At 41.9% G+C, this 23189-nt stretch overlaps 1 protein-coding gene across 1 annotated transcript in view; it reads right to left on the bottom strand.

Moving 5' to 3' along the window:
- The window catches only part of LOC139441456 (uncharacterized), a 53769-nt gene that overhangs the window by 18385 nt on the left and 12195 nt on the right, over positions 1-23189 (bottom strand). The window contains exons 4-7 of the mRNA XM_071222371.1: positions 20371-20649; positions 19451-19535; positions 19084-19134; positions 18664-18677 (exon numbers count right to left, since the gene is read on the bottom strand). Coding sequence (XP_071078472.1) covers positions 18664-18677; positions 19084-19134; positions 19451-19535; positions 20371-20649 — 429 coding nt within the window. The remainder of the gene's footprint in view (positions 1-18663; positions 18678-19083; positions 19135-19450; positions 19536-20370; positions 20650-23189) is intronic.

Raw genomic sequence — 23189 nt, 5'->3', positions numbered from 1 at the left:
CAACACACACCGAGATTGTTGCTGATCTGCCCCTTGTGTCTTTATACATCAACACACGCCTAGATAGTTGCTCATCTACCCTTAGTGTCTTTATACATCAAAACACACCTATATAGTTGCTCATCTACCCCATGTGACTTTATGCATCAACACACACCTAGATAGTTGCTCATCTACCCCGTGTGTCTTTATGCATCAACACACACCCAGATAGTTGCTCATTTACCCCATGTATCTTTATACATCAACACACACCTAGATTGTTGCTCATCTGCCCCATGTGTCTTTATACATCAACACACACCTAGATTGTTGCTCATCTGCCCCTATTGTCTTTATACATCAACACACGCCTAGATAGTTGCTCATCTGCCTGTAGTGTCTTTATGCATCAACACACACACATATAGTTGCTCATATACCCCGTGTGTCTTTATACATCAACACACACCTAGATAGCTGCTCATCTACCCCTTGTGTCTTTATACATCAACACACACCTAGATTGTTGCTCATCTACCCCTAGTGTCTTTATACATCAACACACACCCAGATAGTTGCTCATCTACCCCTAGTGTCTTTATACATCAACACACACCCAGACAGTTGCTCATCTACCCCTAGTGTCTTTATACATCAACACACGCCTAGATAGTTGCTCATCTACCCCAAGTGTCTTTATACATCAACACACACACAGATAGTTGCTCATCTACCCCGTGTGTCTTTATACATCAACACACACCCAGACAGTTGCTCATCTACCCTTAGTGTCTTTATACATGAACACACACCTAGATAGTTGCTCATCTACCCCTAGTGTCTTTATACATCAAAACACACCCAGATAGTTGCTCATCTACCCCATGTGTCTTTATACATCAACACACACCTAGATAGTTGCTCATCTACCCCGTGTGTCTTTTTACATCAACACACACCTAGATAGTTGCTCATCTACCCCGTGTGTCTTTATACATCAACACACACCTAGATAGTTGCTCATCTACCCCGTGTGTCTTTATACATCAACACACACCTAGATAGTTGCTCATGTATCCCTAGTGTCTTTATACATCAACACACACCGATATTGTTGCTCATCTGCTCCATGTGTCTTTATACATCAACACACACACAGATAGTTGCTCATCTACCCCGTGTGTCTTTATACATCAACACACACCCAGACAGTTGCTCATCTACCCTTAGTGTCTTTATACATGAACACACACCTAGATAGTTGCTCATCTACCCCTAGTGTCTTTATACATCAAAACACACCCAGATAGTTGCTCATCTACCCCATGTGTCTTTATACATCAACACACACCTAGATAGTTGCTCATCTACCCCGTGTGTCTTTATACATCAACACACACCTAGATAGTTGCTCATCTACCCCGTGTGTCTTTATACATCAACACACACCTAGATAGTTGCTCATCTACCCCGTGTGTCTTTATACATCAACACACACCTAGATAGTTGCTCATCTATCCCTAGTGTCTTTATACGTCAACACACACTTAGATAGTTGCTCATCTACCCCTAGTGTCTTAATACATCAACACACACCTAGATTGTTGCTCATCTGCCCCTAGTGTCTTTATACATCAACACACACCGAGATTGTTGCTCATCTACCCCGTGTGTCTTTATACATCAACACACACCCAGATAGTTGCTCATCTACCCCTAGTGTCTTTATACATCAACACACACCCAGACAGTTGCTCATCTACCCCTAGTGTCTTTATACATCAACACACGCCTAGATAGTTGCTCATCTACCCCATGTGTCTTTATACATCAACACACACCCAGATAGTTGCTCATCTACGCCGTGTGTCTTTATACATTAACACACACCTAGATAGTTGCTCATCTACCCCTAGTGTCTTTATACATCAACACACACCTAGATAGTTGCTCATCTACCCCGTGTGTCTTTATACATCAACACACACCCAGATAGTTGCTCATCTACCCCATGTGTCTTTATACATCAACACACATCGATATTGTTGCTCATCTGCTCCATGTGTCTTTATACATCAACACACACCTAGATAGTTGCTCATCTACCCCTAGTGTCTTTATACATCAACACACGCCGAGATAGTTGCTCATCTACCCCATGTGTCTTTATACATCAACACACACCTAGATAGTTGCTCATCTACCCTGTGTGTCTTTATACATCAACACGCACCTAGATAGTTGCTCATCTACCCCGTGTGTCTTTATACATAATCACACACCCAGATAGTTGCTCATCTACCCCATGTGTGTTTTTACATCAACACACACCTAGATAGTTGCTCATCTACCCTTAGTGTCTTTATACATCAACACACACCTAGATAGTTGCTCATCTGCCCCTAGTGTCTTTATACATCAACACACACCCAGACAGTTGCTCATCTACCCAGTGTGTCTTTATACATCAACACACACCTAGATAGTTGCTCATCTACCCCATGTGTCTTTATACATCAACACACACCGAGATTGTTGCTCATCTGCTCCATGTGTCTTTATACATCAACACACACCCAGATAGTTGCTCATCTACCCTTAGTGTCTTTATACATCAACACACGCCTAGATAGTTGCTCATCTACCCCATGTGTCTTTATACATCAACACACACCTAGATAGTTGCTCATCTACCCTGTGTGTCTTTATACATCAACACACACCCAGATAGTTGCTCATCTACCCCTAGTGTCTTTATACATAATCACACACCCAGATAGTTGCTCATCTACCCCATGTGTGTTTATACATCAACACACACCTAGATAGTTGCTCATCTACCCTTAGTGTCTTTATACATCAACACACACCTAGATAGTTGCTCATCTGCACCATGTTTCTTTGTACATCTTAACATGAAACACGTCATGAATCCTGTTTCTTATTTTGGAATCTAAGTGTTTTGCTGTACACTGTCTTCATGCGAACTTGCTGATATGCAATGCCTCTCTTTGATATAAAGATTACAGTAAATAGATATTTGTTGTTTTGGAACCTAAACACAGAACAGGTCTAAGCGAACATTATTTTTACTACACTGAAAGCAAAATCACATAATGTCTGCATATGAGTAATACATGAAAAGTAAACCTTTATAAATACCAGTGAATTGCTATATATTTGTTTGTTATTTTCATTGCCGCGTCCGTGTATTTAGATAATATAGCTTATCATGTATTCGTTGTCTGTGAGAATCGATGCACATCGTTATTTTCTGTTACCAGAAGGATATGGCGCCCTCCAGTGTGGCAGGCCCTACCAGTGTAGTACCAGTGTAGTACCAGTGTGGTACCAGTGTTGTACCAGTGTTGTACCAGTGTAGTACCAGTGTAGTACCAGTGTAGTACCAGTGTTGTACCAGTGTGGCAGGCCCTACCAGTGTAGTACCAGTGTTAAACACGTTTACCGTTCATTCAACATCTGGAGTAGGCCTAATCACAAGTCAAAGGACATTGTACACAAATTGACAACTGTCTAGATGGTTTCTTTATTCAGCGTTAGAAATCCTTGCCCCACTGCCCGGTAGTTAAGGTATCATAATGACTAGCACAATTCGCTGATTTTAAGGGAATACATTAATACTAAAACATCAAGGATAGACGCGAGGAACATGGCCCCAAGTTTGGAGCATTATGTCTGCATAAAAGAATCTATAGCAAATAAACAAACCTACAAGGAACACACTGGTCACATCATCCCCCCCCCCCCCCACCCAAAAAAAAAAAAAAAAAAAAAAAAAAACAACCAAAAAAACCCAACGAAACTCTTAACTTTTAAAACAGTTGCAACTATTCTCGTCTTGAAGCCTCTGTCATGTGACGATATTTCTCTGAGAAAAATGCCATAATTTCAATACTCAGTAATCCTTTGTAGCATAGAAACGAATATATTGACAAGGGAGCATTATGCAATTGCTGAGTGCGGTATTAAACAACAAACCAAACAAAAAAACACATATTTTTTTACGCTTGACTAGGTGTTTTTTAGGCTTAATTTTACATCGTTTGGTGTGTCATGTTACAGTGTTCATAGTACTTTATGCTATTCCGTAGCACAAACGTACGACGTGAAATATAATAAGATTATTATGTTAGTCATGGCAAAGCAAAGATGATGCAATGTGAAGAACAGCTGTTCTACTTGACCCGTCGCATGTTCAACACAGTGGGATTTGAACGTCAGGCAAATTGATGCGATATTTGCCTAAAGAACATGAGTACAGACACGTGATGATAGACCTGCATCTTCATGACGACAAAGAGTGAAATGACGACTGCCCTCGTGGTGTGCGCCGATATTGTCTTTGTCTGTTTCTGCAAGTGAAACAATGCGACAATGTCCCATGTAGGATCCATACATGTCGGCATATTTAAAGGCGACACATGTCATGTATGTCGTCTGTGTTACTGCAGTGGCGACATTGGGGTGCCTGTCTTAGCGTCAAAGTCTGTTGTCTGTGTTACTGCAGTGGAGGCATAGGGTGCCTGTCTTGGTGTTAATGTCTGGTGTCTGTGTTATTGTAGTGGAGACATGTGGGTGCCTATACTAGTGTTATAATCTGCATTTTGTGCCGCCGCAGTGAAGACAAAGGGGTGCCTGTCTTGCTGTTAATGTCTGTTGTCTTTGCTACTGCAGTGGAGACATAGGGGTGTCTGTCTTTGTGTTAATGTCTGTTATCTGTGTTATTGCAGTGGAAACATAGGGGCGACTGTCGTGGAGGTACAGACTGTTGTGTGTGTGGCTACAGTAGACACCTAGGAGTGCCTGTCGTGGAGGAAAATACTGGTGTGTGTGTGGCTACAGTAGACACCTAGGGGTGCCTGTCATGGGGTAAATACTGGTGTGTGTGTGGCTACGGGAGACACCTCGGGGTGTCTGTCATGGGTGTGAAGACTGTTGTCTGTGTGGCTACGGGAGACACCTAGGGGTGCCTGTTATGGGGGTAAAGACTGTTGTCTGTGTGGCTACGGGAGACACCTAGGGGTGCCTGTCATGGGGGTAAAGACTGTTGTATGTGTGGCTACAGTAGACACCTAGGAGTGTCTGTCTTGGTTGTATAGACTGTTGTGTTTGTGGCTACGGGAGACACCTAGGGTCGCCTGTCGTTGTGGTAAAGACTGGTGTGTGTGTGGCTACAGTAGACACCTAGGAGTGTCTGTCTTGGTTGTATAGACTGTTGTGTTTGTGGCTACGGGAGACACCTAGTGGTGTCTGTCGTGGGGGTAAAGACTGTTGTGTGTATGGGTACAGTAGACACCAAGGGTCGCCTGTCGTTGTGGTAAAGACTGTTGTGTGTGTGGCTACAGTAAACACCTAGGAGTGTCTGTCTTGGTTGTATAGACTGTTGTGTTTGTGGCTACGGGAGACTCCTAGGGGTGACTGTCGTGGGGGTAAAGACTGTTGTGTGTGTGGCTACAGTAGACACCTAGGGGTGCTTGTCATGAGTGTAAAGATTGTTGTGTGTATGGCTACAGTAGACACCTAGTAGTGACTGTCGTGGGGGTAAAGACTGTTGTGTGTGTGGCTACAGTAGACACCAAGGGGTGCCTGTCATGAGTGTAACGATTGTTGTGTGTATGGCTACAGTAGACACCAAGGGGTGTCTGTCATGAGTGTAAAGACTGTTGTGTGTGTGGCTACAGTAGACACCTAGGGGTGCTTGTCATGAGTGTAAAGATTGTTGTGTGTATGGCTACAGTAGACACCTAGTAGTGACTGTCGTGGGGGTAAAGACTGTTGTGTGTATGGGTACAGTAGACACCAAGGGTCGCCTGTCGTTGTGGTAAAGACTGTTGTGTGTATGGCTACAGTAGACACCTAGTAGTGACTGTCGTGGGGGTAAAGACTGTTGTGTGTGTGGCTACAGTAGACACCAAGGGGTGCCTGTCATGAGTGTAAAGACTGTTGTGTGTGTGGCTACAGTAGACACCTAGGGGTGCTTGTCATGAGTGTAAAGACTGTTGTGTGTGTGGCTACAGTAGACACCTAGTAGTGACTGTCGCAGGGGTAAAGACTGTTGTGTGTGTGGCTACAGTAGACACCTAGTAGTGACTGTCGTGGGGGTAAAGACTGTTGTGTGTATGGGTACAGTAGACAGCAAGGGGTGCCTGTCATGAGTGTAAAGACTGTTGTGTGTGTGGCTACAGTAGACACCTAGTAGTGACTGTCGTGGGGGTAAAGACTTTTGTGTGTGTGGCTACAGTAGACACCAAGGGGTGCCTGTCATGAGTGTAAAGACTGTTGTGTGTGTGGCTACAGTAGACACCTAGGGGTGCTTGTCATGAGTGTAAAGACTGTTGTGTGTGTGGCTACAGTAGACACCTAGTAGTGACTGTCGCAGGGGTAAAGACTGTTGTGTGTGTGGCTACAGTAGACACCTAGTAGTGACTGTCGTGGGGGTAAAGACTGTTGTGTGTATGGGTACAGTAGACAGCAAGGGGTGCCTGTCATGAGTGTAAAGACTGTTGTGTGTGTGGCTACAGTAGACACCTAGTAGTGACTGTCGTAGGGATAAAGACTGTTGTGTGTGTGGCTACAGGAAACATCTAGGGGTGCCTGTCAGGGGTGTAAAGACTGTTGTGTGTGTGGCTACAGTAGACACCTAGGGGTGGCTGTCGTGGGGGTAAAGACTGTTGTGTGTGTGGCTACAGTAGACACCTAGGGGTGGCTGTCGTGGGGGTAAAGACTGTTGTGTGTGTGGCTACAGTAGACACCTAGGGGTGCTTGTCAGGGGTGTAAAGACTGTGGTGTGTGTTGCTACAGGAAACATGTAGGGGTGCCTGTCATGGGTGTAAAGACTGATATGTGTGTGGCTACAGGTGACACTTAGGGGTGCATGTCATGGGTATAAAGACTGTTGTCTGTGTGGCTACAGGAAATATCTAGGGGTGGCTGTCGTGGGGGTAAAGGCTGTTATGTGTGTGGCTACAGGTGACACTTAGGGGTGCATGTCATGGGTGTAAAGACTGTTGTGGGTGTGGCTACAGGTGACACCTAGGGGTGGCTGTCGTGGGGGTAAAGACTGTTATGTGTGTGTGGCTACAGTAGCCACCGAGGGGTGCTTGTCAGGGGTGTAAAGACTGTTGTCTGTGTGGCTACAGGAAATATCTAGGGGTGGCTGTCGTGGGGGTAAAGGCTGTTATGTGTGTGGCTACAGGTGACACTTAGGGGTGCATGTCATGGGTGTAAAGACTGTTGTGTGTGTGGCTACAGGTGACACTTAGGGGTGCATGTATTGGGTGTAAAGACTGTTGTGTGTGTGGCTACAGTAGCCACCTAGGAGTGGCTGTCATGGGGGTAAAGACTGGTGTGTGTGTGGCTACAGTCGACACCTAGGGGTGCCTGTCATGGGGGTAAAGACTGGTGTGTGTGTGGCTACAGTAGATACCTAGGGGTGCCTGTCATGTGTGTAACGACTGTTGTGTGTCTGGCTACAGGTGACACTTAGGGGTGCATGTCATGGGTGTAAAGACTGTTGTGTGTGTGGCTACAGTAGACACCTAGGGGTGCCTGTCATGTGTGTAACGACTGTTGTGTGTGTGGCTACAGGTAACATCTAGGGGTGGCTATCATGGGTGTAAAGACTGTTGTGTGTCTGGCTACAGGTGACACTTAGGGGTGCATGTCATGGGTGTAAAGACTGTTGTGTGTGTGGCTACAGTAGACACCTAGGGGTGCCTGTCATGTGTGTAAAGACTGTTGTGTGTGTGCCTACAGTAGACACATAGGGGTTCTTTTCGTGTGGGTGGAGACTGTTGCGTGTGTAGCTCGGATAAGTATGGAATACTGTAAGGGGCATTCTCGCGATCTCGCATTCTCGCGATCTCGACCTTTGGAAACGAGGGAAATATGCCAAAAACACGAGAATGCGAGATCGCGAGAATGCGAGATTTGGCCAAAATCTCGCGTTCTCGCGATCTCGCATTCTCGTGTTCTTGGTACATAGCCATTTTTGTCAAAAGTCGACAACGCGAGAATGCGACATTTGAACATGATGCAAAATCTCGCAATCTCGCAATCTCGACTTGTCAAATTAGGCCACAAAAACACGAAATCGCGAGAACGCGAGAATGGGACATTTCATTTTCTCGCGATCTCGCGTTCTCGTGTTCTCGCGTTTTAGACCCTGTCCGTGCGCATGCGTAATATCATAAGGTCAAGCGCATGCGCACGTTAGTAGTCCTTTGGTCATGCTTCTTTCATGCTCTTCATTCTCCAAGTAGCATTTAGCAAACTTATGACTTGAGCTTGGAAATGCTATGTAATTTACATACACAAAGTCTGAGTCATCTCCCGTTGTTACAGTTTCCTACGTACTTTATAATAAAACCCTCAACATGCTCAATATATTTTACAAAAGAAATTGTGTGCATGAATGTCCAATGGCAGTGAAAATATTAATGTGTCTGAAAGCTGGAAAGAAAACTATTACCGTCAGTGAGTGAGTAATATTGCTTAAAGTCGCATCAGCAGTACTACAGTTACAGAAATAATCACAGGCCAGTGAGTTTCTCCATGAGGCAATTTTATACACGGTTAGCATATTCATGAAAGGCAAAATTCACATAGACCAATTTGATATACAAAATTAACTTTCATATTTTCATATTGTAACCGGAGATTGTGATGGAAAATACAATTTCAAACATAGACTACGGGTGTGAGTGTTTATTGCCAGAGTAGATAATGACATCCTTTAATGTACAAAACAATAACATTATAAAGACAATACTGCATAGGTTTCATTCATTCGTTTCATATAAACATACGTCTATATTCTGTACATGAACATGAACTTACTAATCAATGATATACAAAATCATTATATTAACCCTATAATAAACAAACAATTCATCAAGGGCCATAACTCGATCCCGACATCACTAATAAGATACAATATAAACCTGGTCCATGTTGTAAAACACACTTAACATTATAAATACAATTACCATTTTCTTGAAACAGCTGTATTTATTCAGTAACTCACATATATTTGGCACGATACACTATTTACAATTCATATTTCGAGACACGACAAACATGTAAATTACCCATACCCAGTGGGTGACACTGGGATGTTTTATCGTCTTCATGCAACCGCCTATTCAACGAAAATGTGTTTGTATTTAGAGCAACCTGACGGTCACTTCCCTCTCACAATTAACGTCATCAAACTCTCTGCGATATTAAATTACATGATCACAATCGAATCATCAAAAATGAGGTCATGATTAATCGTATAATTCACCCCGCTTCGTTCTTCAATGATTTTAGCGATTAAACGTGTAGTCATCTATAGAGTAAGTGAGAGAGTTGGGTTTAACACTGCTTTAAACAGTATTCCAGTTACATCACAACGTGTCAGCTTAATATGAGAGGAAAGCCCGAAGTGATGCAGGTCTCAGACGTTTACCTCTTCGATGAAGCCCACGAGAACGGCGAACCGGGATTCGAACCCACAATCATAGGTTCCGGGCGTGCCCAACTGATGCAACTCTGCACAGAGAATCGCGGCGCCTCAGACGACTGGGCCACCCTAACGAGTGTTGATATATTTGATGTCAGACCGCCGTCATATAGCTGGAATATTGCTGAGTGCGGCGTTAACAACAAACAAACAAACAAAATCTTTCTGAAAAATACCTTTAAGCATCCATGCTGGTTATTTGACTGTTAGTTATTAGACAATATTTGTCAAATTCAGTCAGTTCACAGGCAAGAAACCGAGAGTGTTCTTGACTTTATTATGTTACCAGTCTACATAAAATTTCTGTATAATCAAAAGACTTGGAACATTTGCATTCTGACATTGTCAAAAGTCACGTGATTTTGAGCAGCCATTTTGAAATAAACTTTGCAAAGCAGAAATTTCTATGAACACGACACGAGCGTGAGATTTTATTCATCATCCAACATCATTCCTCCAACTTTTCCAGTTTGCAGACAGTAATAAGATGTTGGATACAATGGTTCGTGCGCACCTCAGTTCACGCCGCTGCACGCGAGTTTACCGCGAGTGAGTGAGTTTGGTTTTACGCCGCTTTTAGCAATATTCCACCAATATCACGGCGGGGGACACTAGAAATGTGCTTCAAACATTGTACCCATGTCCGGAATCGAAACCGGGTCTTCGGCGTGACGTGCGAATGCTTTAACCACTCGGCTACCCGACCGCCCAGTGTTTACCGTGACGAATTACCTTACAAAATAGTTACATTTAACTGTATAGACAATTAGCACAAAAACACGAGAACGCGAGATCGCGACACTTGACAAATGTCGCAATCTCGCGTTCTCGCGTTCTCGTGTTTTTGTGCTAATTGCCTATACAGTTATATGTAACTATTTTCAAAAACACGAGAACGCGAGAACGCGAGATCGCGACACTTGACCAATGTCGCAATCTCGCGTTCTCGTGTTTTTGTGCTAATTGCCTATACAGTTATATGTAATTATTTTCAAAAACACGAGAACGCGAGAACGCGAAATCGCGACACTTGACCAATGTCGCAATCTTGCGTTCTCGCGTTCTCGTGTTTTTGTGCTAATTGCCTATACAGTTATATGTAACTATTTTCAAAAACACGAGAACGCGAGATCGCGACACTTGACCAATGTCGCAATCTCGCGGTCTCGCGTTCTCGTGTTTTTGTGCTAATTGCCTATACAGTTATATGTAACTATTTTTAAAAACACGAGAACGCGAGATCGCGACACTTGACCAATGTCGCAATCTCGCGTTCTTGCATTCTCATGTTTTTGTGCTAAATGCCTATACAGTTATATGTAACTATTTTCAAAAACAGGAGAACGCGAGATCGCGACACTTGACCAATGTCGCTATCTCGAGTTCTCGCGTTCTCGTGTTTTTGGAAATAGTTACATATAACTGTATAGGCAATTAGCACAAAAACACGAGATCGCGAGATTGCGACATTGGTCAAGTGTCGCGATCTCGCGTTCTCGCGTTCTCGTGTTTTTTTAAAAATAGTTACATATAACTGTATAGGCATTTAGCACAAAAACACGAGAATACAAGAACGCGAGATTGCGACATTGGTCAAGTTGATTGATCACAGATTTATCTTCAAATGTGTTTACATCTATAGGTAGAGATAATGTAGAGGGAAAATGGCTTCTCTTTTGAGCACCTTGTTTGCTAGTGCAATATGAGACACTAAAGTGTAATATAGGTAGATATAATATTAGTCTATAGATGTTAAGTATGTGTTGTAACTTTAGAAGCGCTTTGACAGTTATTAACACGTGCCGTGTCAGTTCTGTGACATTCGCGAATATCCACTTGCAGAAAACATCCTGTGTTGGTTTAATACGAATTAGTGCCAAACACGTTAATTAATGAAAGAAGAGTAGTCAAAACACTGTCATATCGAATTCCTGCCCAGGACATCACACCCCTGCACGCTAAGGTCGGTGAGAAACCTTCTCATCAAAGTAAAGACACAGTCAAGACACTGACTTTTCGGTATGGACTCTCGGTATGTAGCTATAATTATTATTTTATTACATTGCTGAAGATGCATTTTGATACAAACTCAATTAAATGAGCAAAATTATACGTTTCTGGACATTTGAGATCTGCCTAGATATGCACGTTTCGTTTTATTATTCTGCAATCCATTTTTAGTATTACCCGCTGGCCCGGCCCGCCCCGACTTTTCTTGGCCCGACTTTTAGGCAATCCCAATGGCAGGTTTCCTCCCATTTTAAAGGGATCTACAGCAATGCCCCGAGACTGGTTGTTGTCTTTGTTATTGTTTTCCCCCGTGAGTATCCGGATGATATAGCAGATATCAAGACTAGTTCGCGACCTGTGCTGCGCCATTCGTAAGCGCAGGTATCGCTTTTATTAATAGTATTTCATTGTGGGTATATTGTTTAGACAAAATGTATAAAGTTTCACGAAGACAATTTTTGCAACGCCTAAATATTCAGTTATTTTACAAATTGACTGAAAATCGGTCAATTTATGTTATTGTTATTACGAATTCCAAACATTTTTATGTTTTAATTTCATCACCCAGTGACTGAAAATGATAGGATTAAATTAAAGAAAACGAAATTCAAAGTATGTTTCTATAGTTTTGGCTTCTAATACTAGCGGGGCGGTCGGTTAACCTAGTGGTTATTGCTGAAATAGTGCTAAAAGCTAGGATAAATAATCTATTTTTAAGCCCTTTTGAACCTCTTAAAAGTTGTTAGTCAATCTGGTCAATTTCTATATTACTGATATATTTAGACATTTTATAAGTTGCCTGAGTGAATCACATTTTACACACTGAGTGTAACATACATGTATACACACCTACAGGTACAAGAGGAACAAAAATGATTTTGTCCAATGCAACAGCAAATGAATGAAAACAAAATGCAAATATCATAGTAACGACCCACCGAAGTTTTATGTATACATTTGAGCAGCTTCCTTGTTCGAGGAATGTATCCGTGAACATTCACAAATAGGAACAATATCCCATACGTCTGCAGCTGTGCAAATAAATTTATTCGACTTCACATGGCTCTGTTAAATACAATTCTTTTAAAATATAAACATACAGCGTTTCTGGATATTATAACCCGTGTTCGTTTCTCAACTGATCACTAAGTTTGTTTCAAATGTTTCACAAAGGTGTCTAGTCTCATCGGTCAGCTGAGATAGCACGTGTGACAATTATGTTCATGATGTCCATGGAACAATCAATAAACGTATTATCGGCTAATTCTTTGAACCAAGTATGTTGTTTTTACATCGGCACTTCACGCCATGATATGAGTGTATTCCGTCTGCTTTAGTAAACCTACACATGTAAACACTTACAAACCCACTGTGCAAGATAACAGTGATTAATCAATGAACGTATTTTCTGTGGAACTTTTGATGGCGAGGAATGATCCGTTTACAAAAAGGTAAATGAACTGATCACTCCTCTTGCTGGGCTGCGACGTGAATATTACAGAACATACATTTCACCTCACTTCAAACCTGGATTCAGATGAAATAATTACCCCAGACACAAGACACAACAGTCAAATGGGAAACGTTGTCAGGTAATCTGAGTAGTGCTACCACTAACTATACCTGTAATAGGTTCAATGAGCAAAGACACAGGTGTAGGGTTATGCCAGAAAACGTGGATAACAACAAGAGATAGCAATCGTATTATCCGCGCAATCCAAAATCCGAAAATGCTTTCACTGCTGAGATACCATTTTTTAAACTATAAAAATAAACTGACGGCCAAAAGAAACGTTACCAACGATATTTCTATGATAAAATATGACCAACACAAATTGAAGCAGCAATAACAATTAACACGTCCCATTTTAATTCTGGAAACCCTAAAGGCCAGAAACTCTACGGTCTTTTCCCAGTGTCGGTCAAAGGTATTTACAAAAATAAGCATGCTGTTTTCATGGGAACATACTAAGGAAGACAAAATGAAAAAAAAGAGTTCAAAAACTCAATATTTACACCATCTCGCCCATGGGCCAATTATTGTATTGTAGAAATTCATCATTCAGAACCGTAAAATTGCTAATTCAACAACAAAGTCCTTGACCTCCAACAGGGACATTTCTTAACAAGGGGTCATTCGTCCAGTATTCGATCAACAACATTGGTTACAACTTTAAGGTGACGACGGCCCAGACCGTTCAAAACGGGATATGACCTCCATGAGCGGCAATGCATCTTCGAATACGGCGTCGAACTGAGTAGACAAGCGTCCTCACATCGACAGCAGGTATCCGATTCCATTCCTCACGGAGGGCAACGATCAACGCTTGTCTCGTGAAGGGAGGATGTTGACGTTTCCGAAGACGACGCCCCAGCTGGTCCGAGATGTTCTGTGGGTGACAGATCTGGTGATCGAGCTGTCCACGGCAGGACAGTCACGCTGTTGGCGTTGAGGAAGTCTCTAGTAATACGGGCTTTATGGGGTGTGGCGTTATCTTGTTGGAACACCGTCCGTTGTTGACGCTGGATGAAAGGAAGAACCACTGGCCGTACGATATTGTCAATGTAGCGTTGTGCTGTCAGATTGCCTTCGATGATGAGAAGTTCCGTCTTCTCGTCCCCGCAAACGCCGAACCAGACCATCACACTTCCGCCCCCGTAAGGTTCAACCTCCTGGACACAACAAGGAGCCGTACGTTCACCACGTCGTCGATAAACTCGCGTCCGCCCATCAGGTTTGAAGAGTTGGAACCTGCTCTCGTCACTTAACAGCACTCGCCGCCAATCCCTTTGTTGCCATCGCTGAGTTTGCCTGCACCACGTCAGTCTGGCATGTCGATGTTGACGGGTCAAGGTCATGCCCTTGAAAGGGCGATAAGCCCGGAGACCATAATGTCGTAGTTGTCTGGTCACTGTTTGTCTGCTGACCGGATGTCCTAAGCTGTTGGCAGCTGATGACGTCACAGTAAGAAATCTATTCCTCGGATGAAGTACCCGTAAAAAGCGGTCATCCTGCGGGGTCGTGACCTTTGGTCTGCCACTCCGTGGTCTGTCTGCGGTTCTGCCAGTCTGTCGGAGACGTGCGACCAGTCTGGAGCAGTTCATGTTAATGGCAACCGCTCTCTGTGTCGCTCCAGCATACATATGGCTCTCTCCCTCTGGACAGCGGCGGGGCGGTCGAGTAGCCTTGTGGCTGAAGCGTTCGCTCGTCACGCCGAAGACCCGGGTTCGATTCCCGACATGGGTACAATGTGTGAAGCTCATTTCTGGTGTCCCCCGCCGTGATATTGCTGGAATATTGCAAAAAGCGGCGTAAAACCATACACACTCACTCACTCACTCTGGACAGCGGTCAGTCTTGGCATGTTCGTTGGTGTTAATCATCGCAACCATTGATAGGGAACAGATCCGTGCGTAATTTATACCCGGGATTGCACGATAATTTGGGAAAGAATGTTTTATAAAAATGCTGAAAAACACCAATATTTCCCAAAATCCGTAAAGCACGTGTAAAGAACGACAGAGAACATGAAGGCTGTATTCGTGAAATGTGTTCTTTACTGTTTTTGAACAGGTTGGCATCTTTGTTTCAAAGTGGCAAATCAGTTAATGTTGGTAACGTTTCTTTTGGCCCTCAGTTTATAACCATCTGGGGTATTTCCAAATAACGACATCCGATGAGCTTCCATCGTTGTTTTTGTCCGTTTGTTTAGGCTGACGAAATTAATTAACATGCGCCCTGTGTCTGAAATTCAGAGATTACAGGTAACCAATCAGTGTTGAACACAGTAGTCCAGTCTCTTGTCACACTCAGTTGCGTCCAGCGAGCAAATCGGCAGATAGTGAACCCCAGCTGGCAGTGTTAGACAGCCGAGAAGAAGATTAGTGCCCCTTTAAACCTACAAGCCGGGATATAACTGAAATATATATACTGTTCAAAGCAGTGTTAAGCCAAACTCACTCACTTATTCAGAGCCATGCCGGTCCCCCAGGCTTGATATTGGGGGTACTTTTCCAGTATAAGCATGCCTGTCATTTGGATGTTATGGCCGCAATAAATTAATAGTTACAGTTTGATTGATTTTTTAAAAACATGGGAGACAGGAGACATTTAAATTTAACGTTTTATTTTGTTCTTATCGACCTACTTTAGGCATATGTGTACAATTGCTGTCGACGGATGCGATTCACATGCATCATGTGTGTTCAGTAGGGCTACGTGTACGGAGTATTTTATCAGGTAAAGAAAGTAGAAACACTCATATTAACGATACTTCTATTTCTAGGAATTTGAGGGCATTAAAATAATGTAAGGCAGGATGTTTTGTTGTCAGGCGGGAGCGGATGAACATCAATTTATTAAAGTAGCGAATATGGTATCGTATAAAAACAAAACAAAAAAAACCATCGGACAATATCATTTTATCCGAATGCTACAAATTGGTCTGTAAGAATTTTCTTTTAATGGATATTCTAGCCGTGTATAAAATTGCCTCATTGAGAAACTCACTGGCTTGTGATTATTTCTGTAACTCACAGTGTAGCCGCGAATAGCTGCAATACTGCTGATGCGGCTTTAAGCAATATTACTCACTCACTCACTGACGGTGATAGTTAATGTTTTCACCATCATTGGACATTCATGCACACAATTTCTTTTGTAAAATATATTGAGCATGTTGAGGGTTTTATTATAAAGTACATAGGAAACTGTAACAACGGGAGATGACTCAGACTTTGTGTATGTAAATTACATAGCATTTCCAAGCTCAAGTCATAAGTTTGCTAAATGCTACTTGGAGAATGAAGAGCATGAAAGAAGCATGACCACAGGATTACTAACGTGCGCATGCGCCTTGACCTTATGATATTACGCATGCGCACGGACAGGGTCTAAAACGCGAGAACACGAGAACGCGAGATCGCGAGAAAATGAAAGGTCGCATTCTCGCGTTCTCGCGATTTCGTGTTTTTGTGGCCTAATTTGACAAGTCGAGATTGCGAGATTGCGAGATTTTGCATCATGTTCAAATGTGGCATTCTCGCGTTGTCGACTTTTGACAAAAATGGCTATGTACCAAAAACACGAGAATGCGAGATCGCGAGAACGCGAGATTTTGGCCAAATCTCGCGTTCTCGCGATCTCGCATTCTCGTGTTTTTGGCATATTTCCCTCGTTTCCAAAGGTCGAGATCGCGAGAATGCGAGATCGCGAGAATGTCCCTTACAGTATTCCATAGATAAGTAAGTGATATGTAGAGTCTGTCATGTGTGTTGTCTGTCGTGTTACAATTTTTGTGTGTAACCAGACACTAATTGGAAATAGCGTACAACTGCCCGACATCACCACAGTCATGTGTTGAATGTATGAACCATCTTAACCGACGACCAAAAGATATTTTACCATGGTTGCAATCACTCAAGTTTCAAAACCACAAAAGATAGTTGCATGAAGTAAAATGGACTGGAAAGATCAAAGTCGCAATGAAATCATCATTTAATTTGACAGTCATACAGCGTTCGATATTGGCATGACAGATGCCCGAATTGAGGCGTGGTAGCAAAAACAAGCTTTCAGTTTAATGGAACAGAAAGAACCGCCTTTTGCGAGTCACGTCGCTGCCAACGATGTACGATGTACAGTCCATGTTGCGCTGTCAATAACTGTCCTCTGTAAGGCCCTAACTACTTGAGCCTTGAGTCGGGGGCCATTGTGTGTCGACTAACCATATGCCCTATGGCATTCGTCGCTGATGACGTCACTGTCAGGAAGCGATTCGGGAGATGCAAAGTATGCAAGTCCCGGTCTCCATTTGGCGTGATTACCCTGGGTCTACCTGTTCTTGGCCTGCCTGATGTCTGTCTGTAACGTTGCATCAGGTTCGTTACAGCAACACGGGAGCAACCAAACGTTCCAGCAATGTGGACATGGGTGGCTCTGTATCATACCCAGGGCCGGCTCCCGTTGTTCAGGTGTCAGGTGGGGGCATTTCTGTGTTGTTTTCTATCAGTGTCAAACATTCCGTCCGTATCGTTAAAACTCTAACTGCACGTGTTGTTTCGGCTGCCTAAACGGCACATTTTTTTTCACCTTTTCGCACTTTTTAAATTTATCAGATGTGTATCACTTTCTGCATAGAGCATTGCTGAGTTTGGACGATGTGTTTTGCAACGATTAGTTTGAACTTGTGTTTTCAAATTTGTGCAGTTTATTTTTTAAAGTGGTAAAGTTTCTTTTTGTCGTCAGTTAGCATGGCTATGATGTACGTGAGTTACATATTGGTTCAACGGGCTGAAATAGTGTATTTTAAATGGAAACATGCAAGAGAGATACAAACAAGATTTTGCTGTTTTCATTGAGAACAAATGCTCCCACAATTAAAGTATATTTCACATTGTATTATCTATTTTATACAATTTGCGTCTGTTATCTTCGATGAAATACGTTGACACTTTTTTGAGACATGAATGTTCACACCATATTCATATGACGCTTTTAAATGTCCTTGTCTGGAGTGTGGGATATGAAGGCTGTGAGGCAGCACCTACGTCATATAGTTTAATCCAAAGCAACAAGTCTAATGTCGAAGATATCTCGCTTTCTGCATGAAATCAAAGATTATGATTCAGGGTTATCCATAATAAGTTTCCATTGATGATTAGTTGGTGACAACGCATTATTGATGGAATATGAAAGTTTCTTGAAATAGTATATTGTTCTTTTGAACATATTCCTATCTGAAGGATGAAACAGCGTCTTGCAGTCTCGTAATTTGACATACTATCATCCATGTGTTCTTGGATGTGTTGAATTTACCTGACTGACCTAGAGGATGGCTTGAGTGAATGGTTGATTACATGGCAGTCAGAGATAGCAGTGTGAATTGTTGAAAATATCAACTCAAATAATCTGATACATAGTGAATACCCTTTGCTAGATTCAGACAAGTAACCTGACATTGCCGTCACATGCTGGTTCTGGCTATAGTGCAGAGGCAGTCGTAAAATGTGAAACAAGAACGCCCACATTCCCAAATCAAACAGTTCACTAGATGGCTGCTTCCATTAGAAGATGCTTAGATGCATGCTTGTGTATTGTCAAATTATGCTTCAAGTAATATTCGAAAAAGTAAAATGGCACTTACAAGGACTGGGATTCCTGAAAAAAGAATAAAAGAGGGGGTAAGTAAAACTGCAATATTTAAATAAAGTAATGAAGTGTTTATCAGTAATAAGGGGACACGGTTAGATCAGTCGTTGTAGATGCTACAATTTGTTCTGCTGAACAGAGGAGGTCCTTCGGGCATTGCTTATGAATCCCAGATCACCCTGACTTTGTGTCTAGGTTTGTCAGCACCATAACCGTGTCCGTGGGTGTCACATAGTCGCAAACGTCTGTGACCTGCATCACTTCCGACTTTACTCCCATATCAAGCCGACACGCCGTGATATAACTGAAGTACTATAAACCAAACTTACTCACCACCTCTTTAGCAACACTTCTAACAATCATTTAGAGAAGATACTACCGCATGCTTCAAAGAACAGGTCTTCATGGGAATTACCTTCTTATCAGCCACGTAAACCCTTTGTCAAACGTTCTTCTACATCGTGGACTGCAAAGAGATTTGCTTCATAAAACACAGGGCACCTGCTTGACATTTCCTCAAAAACATATTCACATTTCCATAAAACCATGTCTTGTGCTGAATTAAAATTGTCATCGGTGAACGACCGGATACAATTGCCATTACTGATAAGGATGGCATCATGGAAAATATAGAGTAACATTCGTGTGTTCGTACAACTGAAACCTTGTAGATTCTAGTACATCATTTTACCAATGTAAAATATGTCAAAGTTACGCTGAACAAAATGAGTTGATCATAAACTAGATGCTGAAGTAGTGTGACACACACAAAGTAAACTCACCTCCTCCAGCAACAAATTGTCGAAAAGATAAAGAACACCAGTAACATCGACATGAACTGCATACCCAGTGTAAAGTGCCCCTCATCTGCAACAAACACAATATGACTAATTAGGGTGTCTAATGTGCCACTCACTTACAACACACAACCACAATATGACTAATTACTTTGTCTGTTGTGCCCCTCACCTGTAACAGACAAACACAACATGACTAATTAGTCTGTCTGTTGTGCCCCTCACCTGTAACACAGAAACACAACATGACTAATTAGTCTGTCTGTTGTGCCCCTCACCTGTAACAGACAAACACAACATGACTAATTAGTCTGTCTGTTGTGCCCCTCACCTGTAACAGACAAACACAACATGACTAATTAGTCTGTCTGTTGTGCCCCTCACCTGTAACACAGAAACACAACATGACTAATTAGTCTGTCTGTTGTACCCCTCACCTGTAACAGACAAACACAACATGACTAATTAGTCTGTCTGTTGTGCCCCTCACCTGTAACAGACAAACACAACATGACTAATTAGTCTGTCTGTTGTGCCCCTCACCTGTAACACAGAAACACAACATGACTAATTAGTCTGTCTGTTGTGCCCCTCACCTGTAACAGACAAACACAACATGACTAATTAGTCTGTCTGTTGTGCCCCTCACCTGTAACAGAATACTATATGGGAATAAGTAGAATGCATATTAGATATTTAAGGTAAACATACAATGGCTTACATTCAGCAGATTTTGTATTTGAAACATACGATTTTTACTATATTGACATTTTAATCTTCTTTTGTCCAATTGAACAAGTATTCTTTTATTCATTATCTGGCCTCGAGAGCCTAACACTACTTGATGCTTCTCAAGCTGCGGTCACTCAGCAGGAGGGTTCCGTGATTGGGTTCCACCTATTTACCTGTTCCTGCTTCACAGAACTCTCCTGTATATCTCCCTCTGCAGCCATGGGTACAATGTCCACTTCCTTGATGACAGATGTCTGCAATACAGTTCCGGCCACACAGCTTCTCACATCGGTCGCCATGCCAACCACGCCGACATCCCCGAGTGCACGTTCCAGTGTCAGTCTGACAGTAGTTGGTATTTCTGTCGGAACCCAGGGCACAACCTGGAGGACAGGCTTGATCGCATGTTTCCCCAAATCTGCCCCAGTCACATGGTCTGTAGGTAGTGGTCACTGCAACACAGACACAGCTTGTGAGAACACTATCAGGCAAAACGTCCGTATATACATGTAAGTACATATCCCTGCACACATCCTGCCCCAGTCACATGGTCTGTAGGTAGTGGTCACTGCAACACAGACACAGCTTGTGAGAACACTATCAGACAAAACGTCTGTATCTATATGTAAGTACATATCCCTGCACACAACCTGCCCCAGTCACATGGTCTGTAGGTAGTGGTGACTGCAACACAGACACAGCTTGTGAGAACACTACATGATAATGCGTCTGTAAATACATGTCATTACATATCGACGGCTCACCTCCCATTTAATGCAATCCATTAGTAGCAGTCAATGGAAATACACGAGAGGGAGGCATTTATCAGCGTGATTGTACTGCCGTGAGCCCACCATTCAACTGTGGAGCTAATTGAATACAGACAGAATCATGCCTTATTTTTAGCTTTTAGATTCACTTTTTGTGAATAATAAATAAAAGTCAAGGATCTGATCATACACCACTATTGTTGCTGACGTCACAGGTCATGATAAAAGCTGTTACAGAAAATAAAACTGATACAGTTAGCTGAATTTCAAGCCAGACGAATGCCGAATTATACACAGCTGATCATGTAAAAACATACAAGTTTCAACAGACCATGCATTCAGCAAATGGGAAACTTGGTAAACCTGAATATTTAACAGAGTATTTTACGAAGATTAAAAATATACAATAGAAAACAGACGACGGATTGAGAGATTGTCAATGCAAACTAATCCACAGAATAATCACCACACAAACATGTCTGTGTAAACTGGGTATAACTGACAATTGCACTTGGTATTAAAACAGAACATGTTTCTTCTTTGCATTCAGTACAAAATATTTTGTGTCTGTAAGCCAATCAACACTGTATCTAAATCTTCATTACTCAGTTCTCACTCGCTCTAAACCACCCAGTGTTGTAATGACGTGCAATATAGTACAATATTGCATGTTATTTATGTTGAGACATTACAGACAATAGCCCCCCTTTAAGCATCATCTATTAAGAAGGTGGTGAATGAATTCGTGAATGTTTTATCCACGAGGCCAATGAGTTGGATTAACAGAAAGTTTTGTTAGACACTGTATGACATGTTATCATGTCATAGAAGACAGTATCGCTTTATAAGTGTGCCATTAGTGTGGCAGTTACAGATTTTGTTTAACTGTCAACTAACCAGTAACATACCAGTAGTATATAGTGTATATAGTACATAGTGTAGTTAATATTAGCATTAGTTATTTGTGTCAGTATTAGTATATAGTGTAAATAATACATAGCGTAGTTAGTATTAGCATTAGTATTATGTATATTAGTATTTAGTATTAGTGGGCACATGTTACAGATTTTTGTAAAGTCAAGGTACTTTGATGTCACTGTAGCCCTGGCCATGTAGTTGTGACAGACTAAAGTGTAACCTACACCTAGAGGCCATACTTCTGGTATGTTTACTTATTGAAACATGTAAATATATATTATTATTAAGTTTATCAATTGATCGCGTTTTACACTACCTAAGAAGTATTTTGATTTGATGTATGCATATACTGTATGGATGAATAATGTAATTCTAATGAAGTATAATGTTCTTATTTTAATTGTCATAATTTACAAGATTCTTTTTGAGTGTTATTGTGCATTTCAGGGTGTGAAAGAAAGGTATACCACACATACTCGTCATCTTATAAAACGAATCACACCCGTAGCCGTGTTTTTTTACATCATTTATCGATGCACACACATATTCTGCTACATTAGTACAGTCAGTGCAATCGCAGAATAAAAATAAGTCACACTCCTGTACATTAACATTTCTCATTAAAAGGAAGCGGTCATACAAGGCCCTCGTAATTTCCCTTGCATATAGGGTGTCACTATTGAAGCGCAATTTAGTGAGGAGTTCACATGTCACATCACGTAAACATGAATTATCTATTGGTTTAAAATCAACCCAAAATAATGTTGGATTATGTCAAAATGTGATGTACATTTACATCTAATATCCAAATAGTCTTATGAAACTAGGAGCTGTCAATCTTCTGCATGCCATCTTCTCAACATCTATACGCAGAGGTCTACAACCCCAGATGAAAACTGATACCACTTGGCTAGTGCACTCGGAAAATCGTTTCGCAATTTATATCTCCAAAGTTGCCACAACATGTGAAATGCCTTAACTACGTCACAGTTAAACACTGATTTTCAGTATGTTAGACTATTCTTTTGATGATGACAATTATCCCTGTAGTTTCTCCAGATTCCCGATGGTTAATTCTGATTCGATCGTCGAGTTACAAGGACGACGCCATGTTTGTTTGGAAACAGTGAAAGCAGTCCCTATTTGACCTTTGATATTTGCATCTCTATCCGCATATGACCCCTATGGATATCGTTATTATCCGTTGGCTATATCCTGCCGACAAACCTGCCCAGTATATGATGGAGAACTGTATATGTGTAAGAAAGGATATGAATTTATGGATGAACCACTTCTTTATTACA

Source organism: Haliotis cracherodii, unplaced genomic scaffold, assembly GCF_022045235.1.
Source record: "Haliotis cracherodii isolate W230 unplaced genomic scaffold, xgHalCrac1.p SCAF_40, whole genome shotgun sequence".
Taxonomy (NCBI): Eukaryota; Metazoa; Mollusca; class Gastropoda; order Lepetellida; family Haliotidae; genus Haliotis; species Haliotis cracherodii.
The sequence above is the reverse complement of the archived record's forward strand: the minus strand, read 5'-3'. Positions and strand labels throughout refer to the sequence as shown.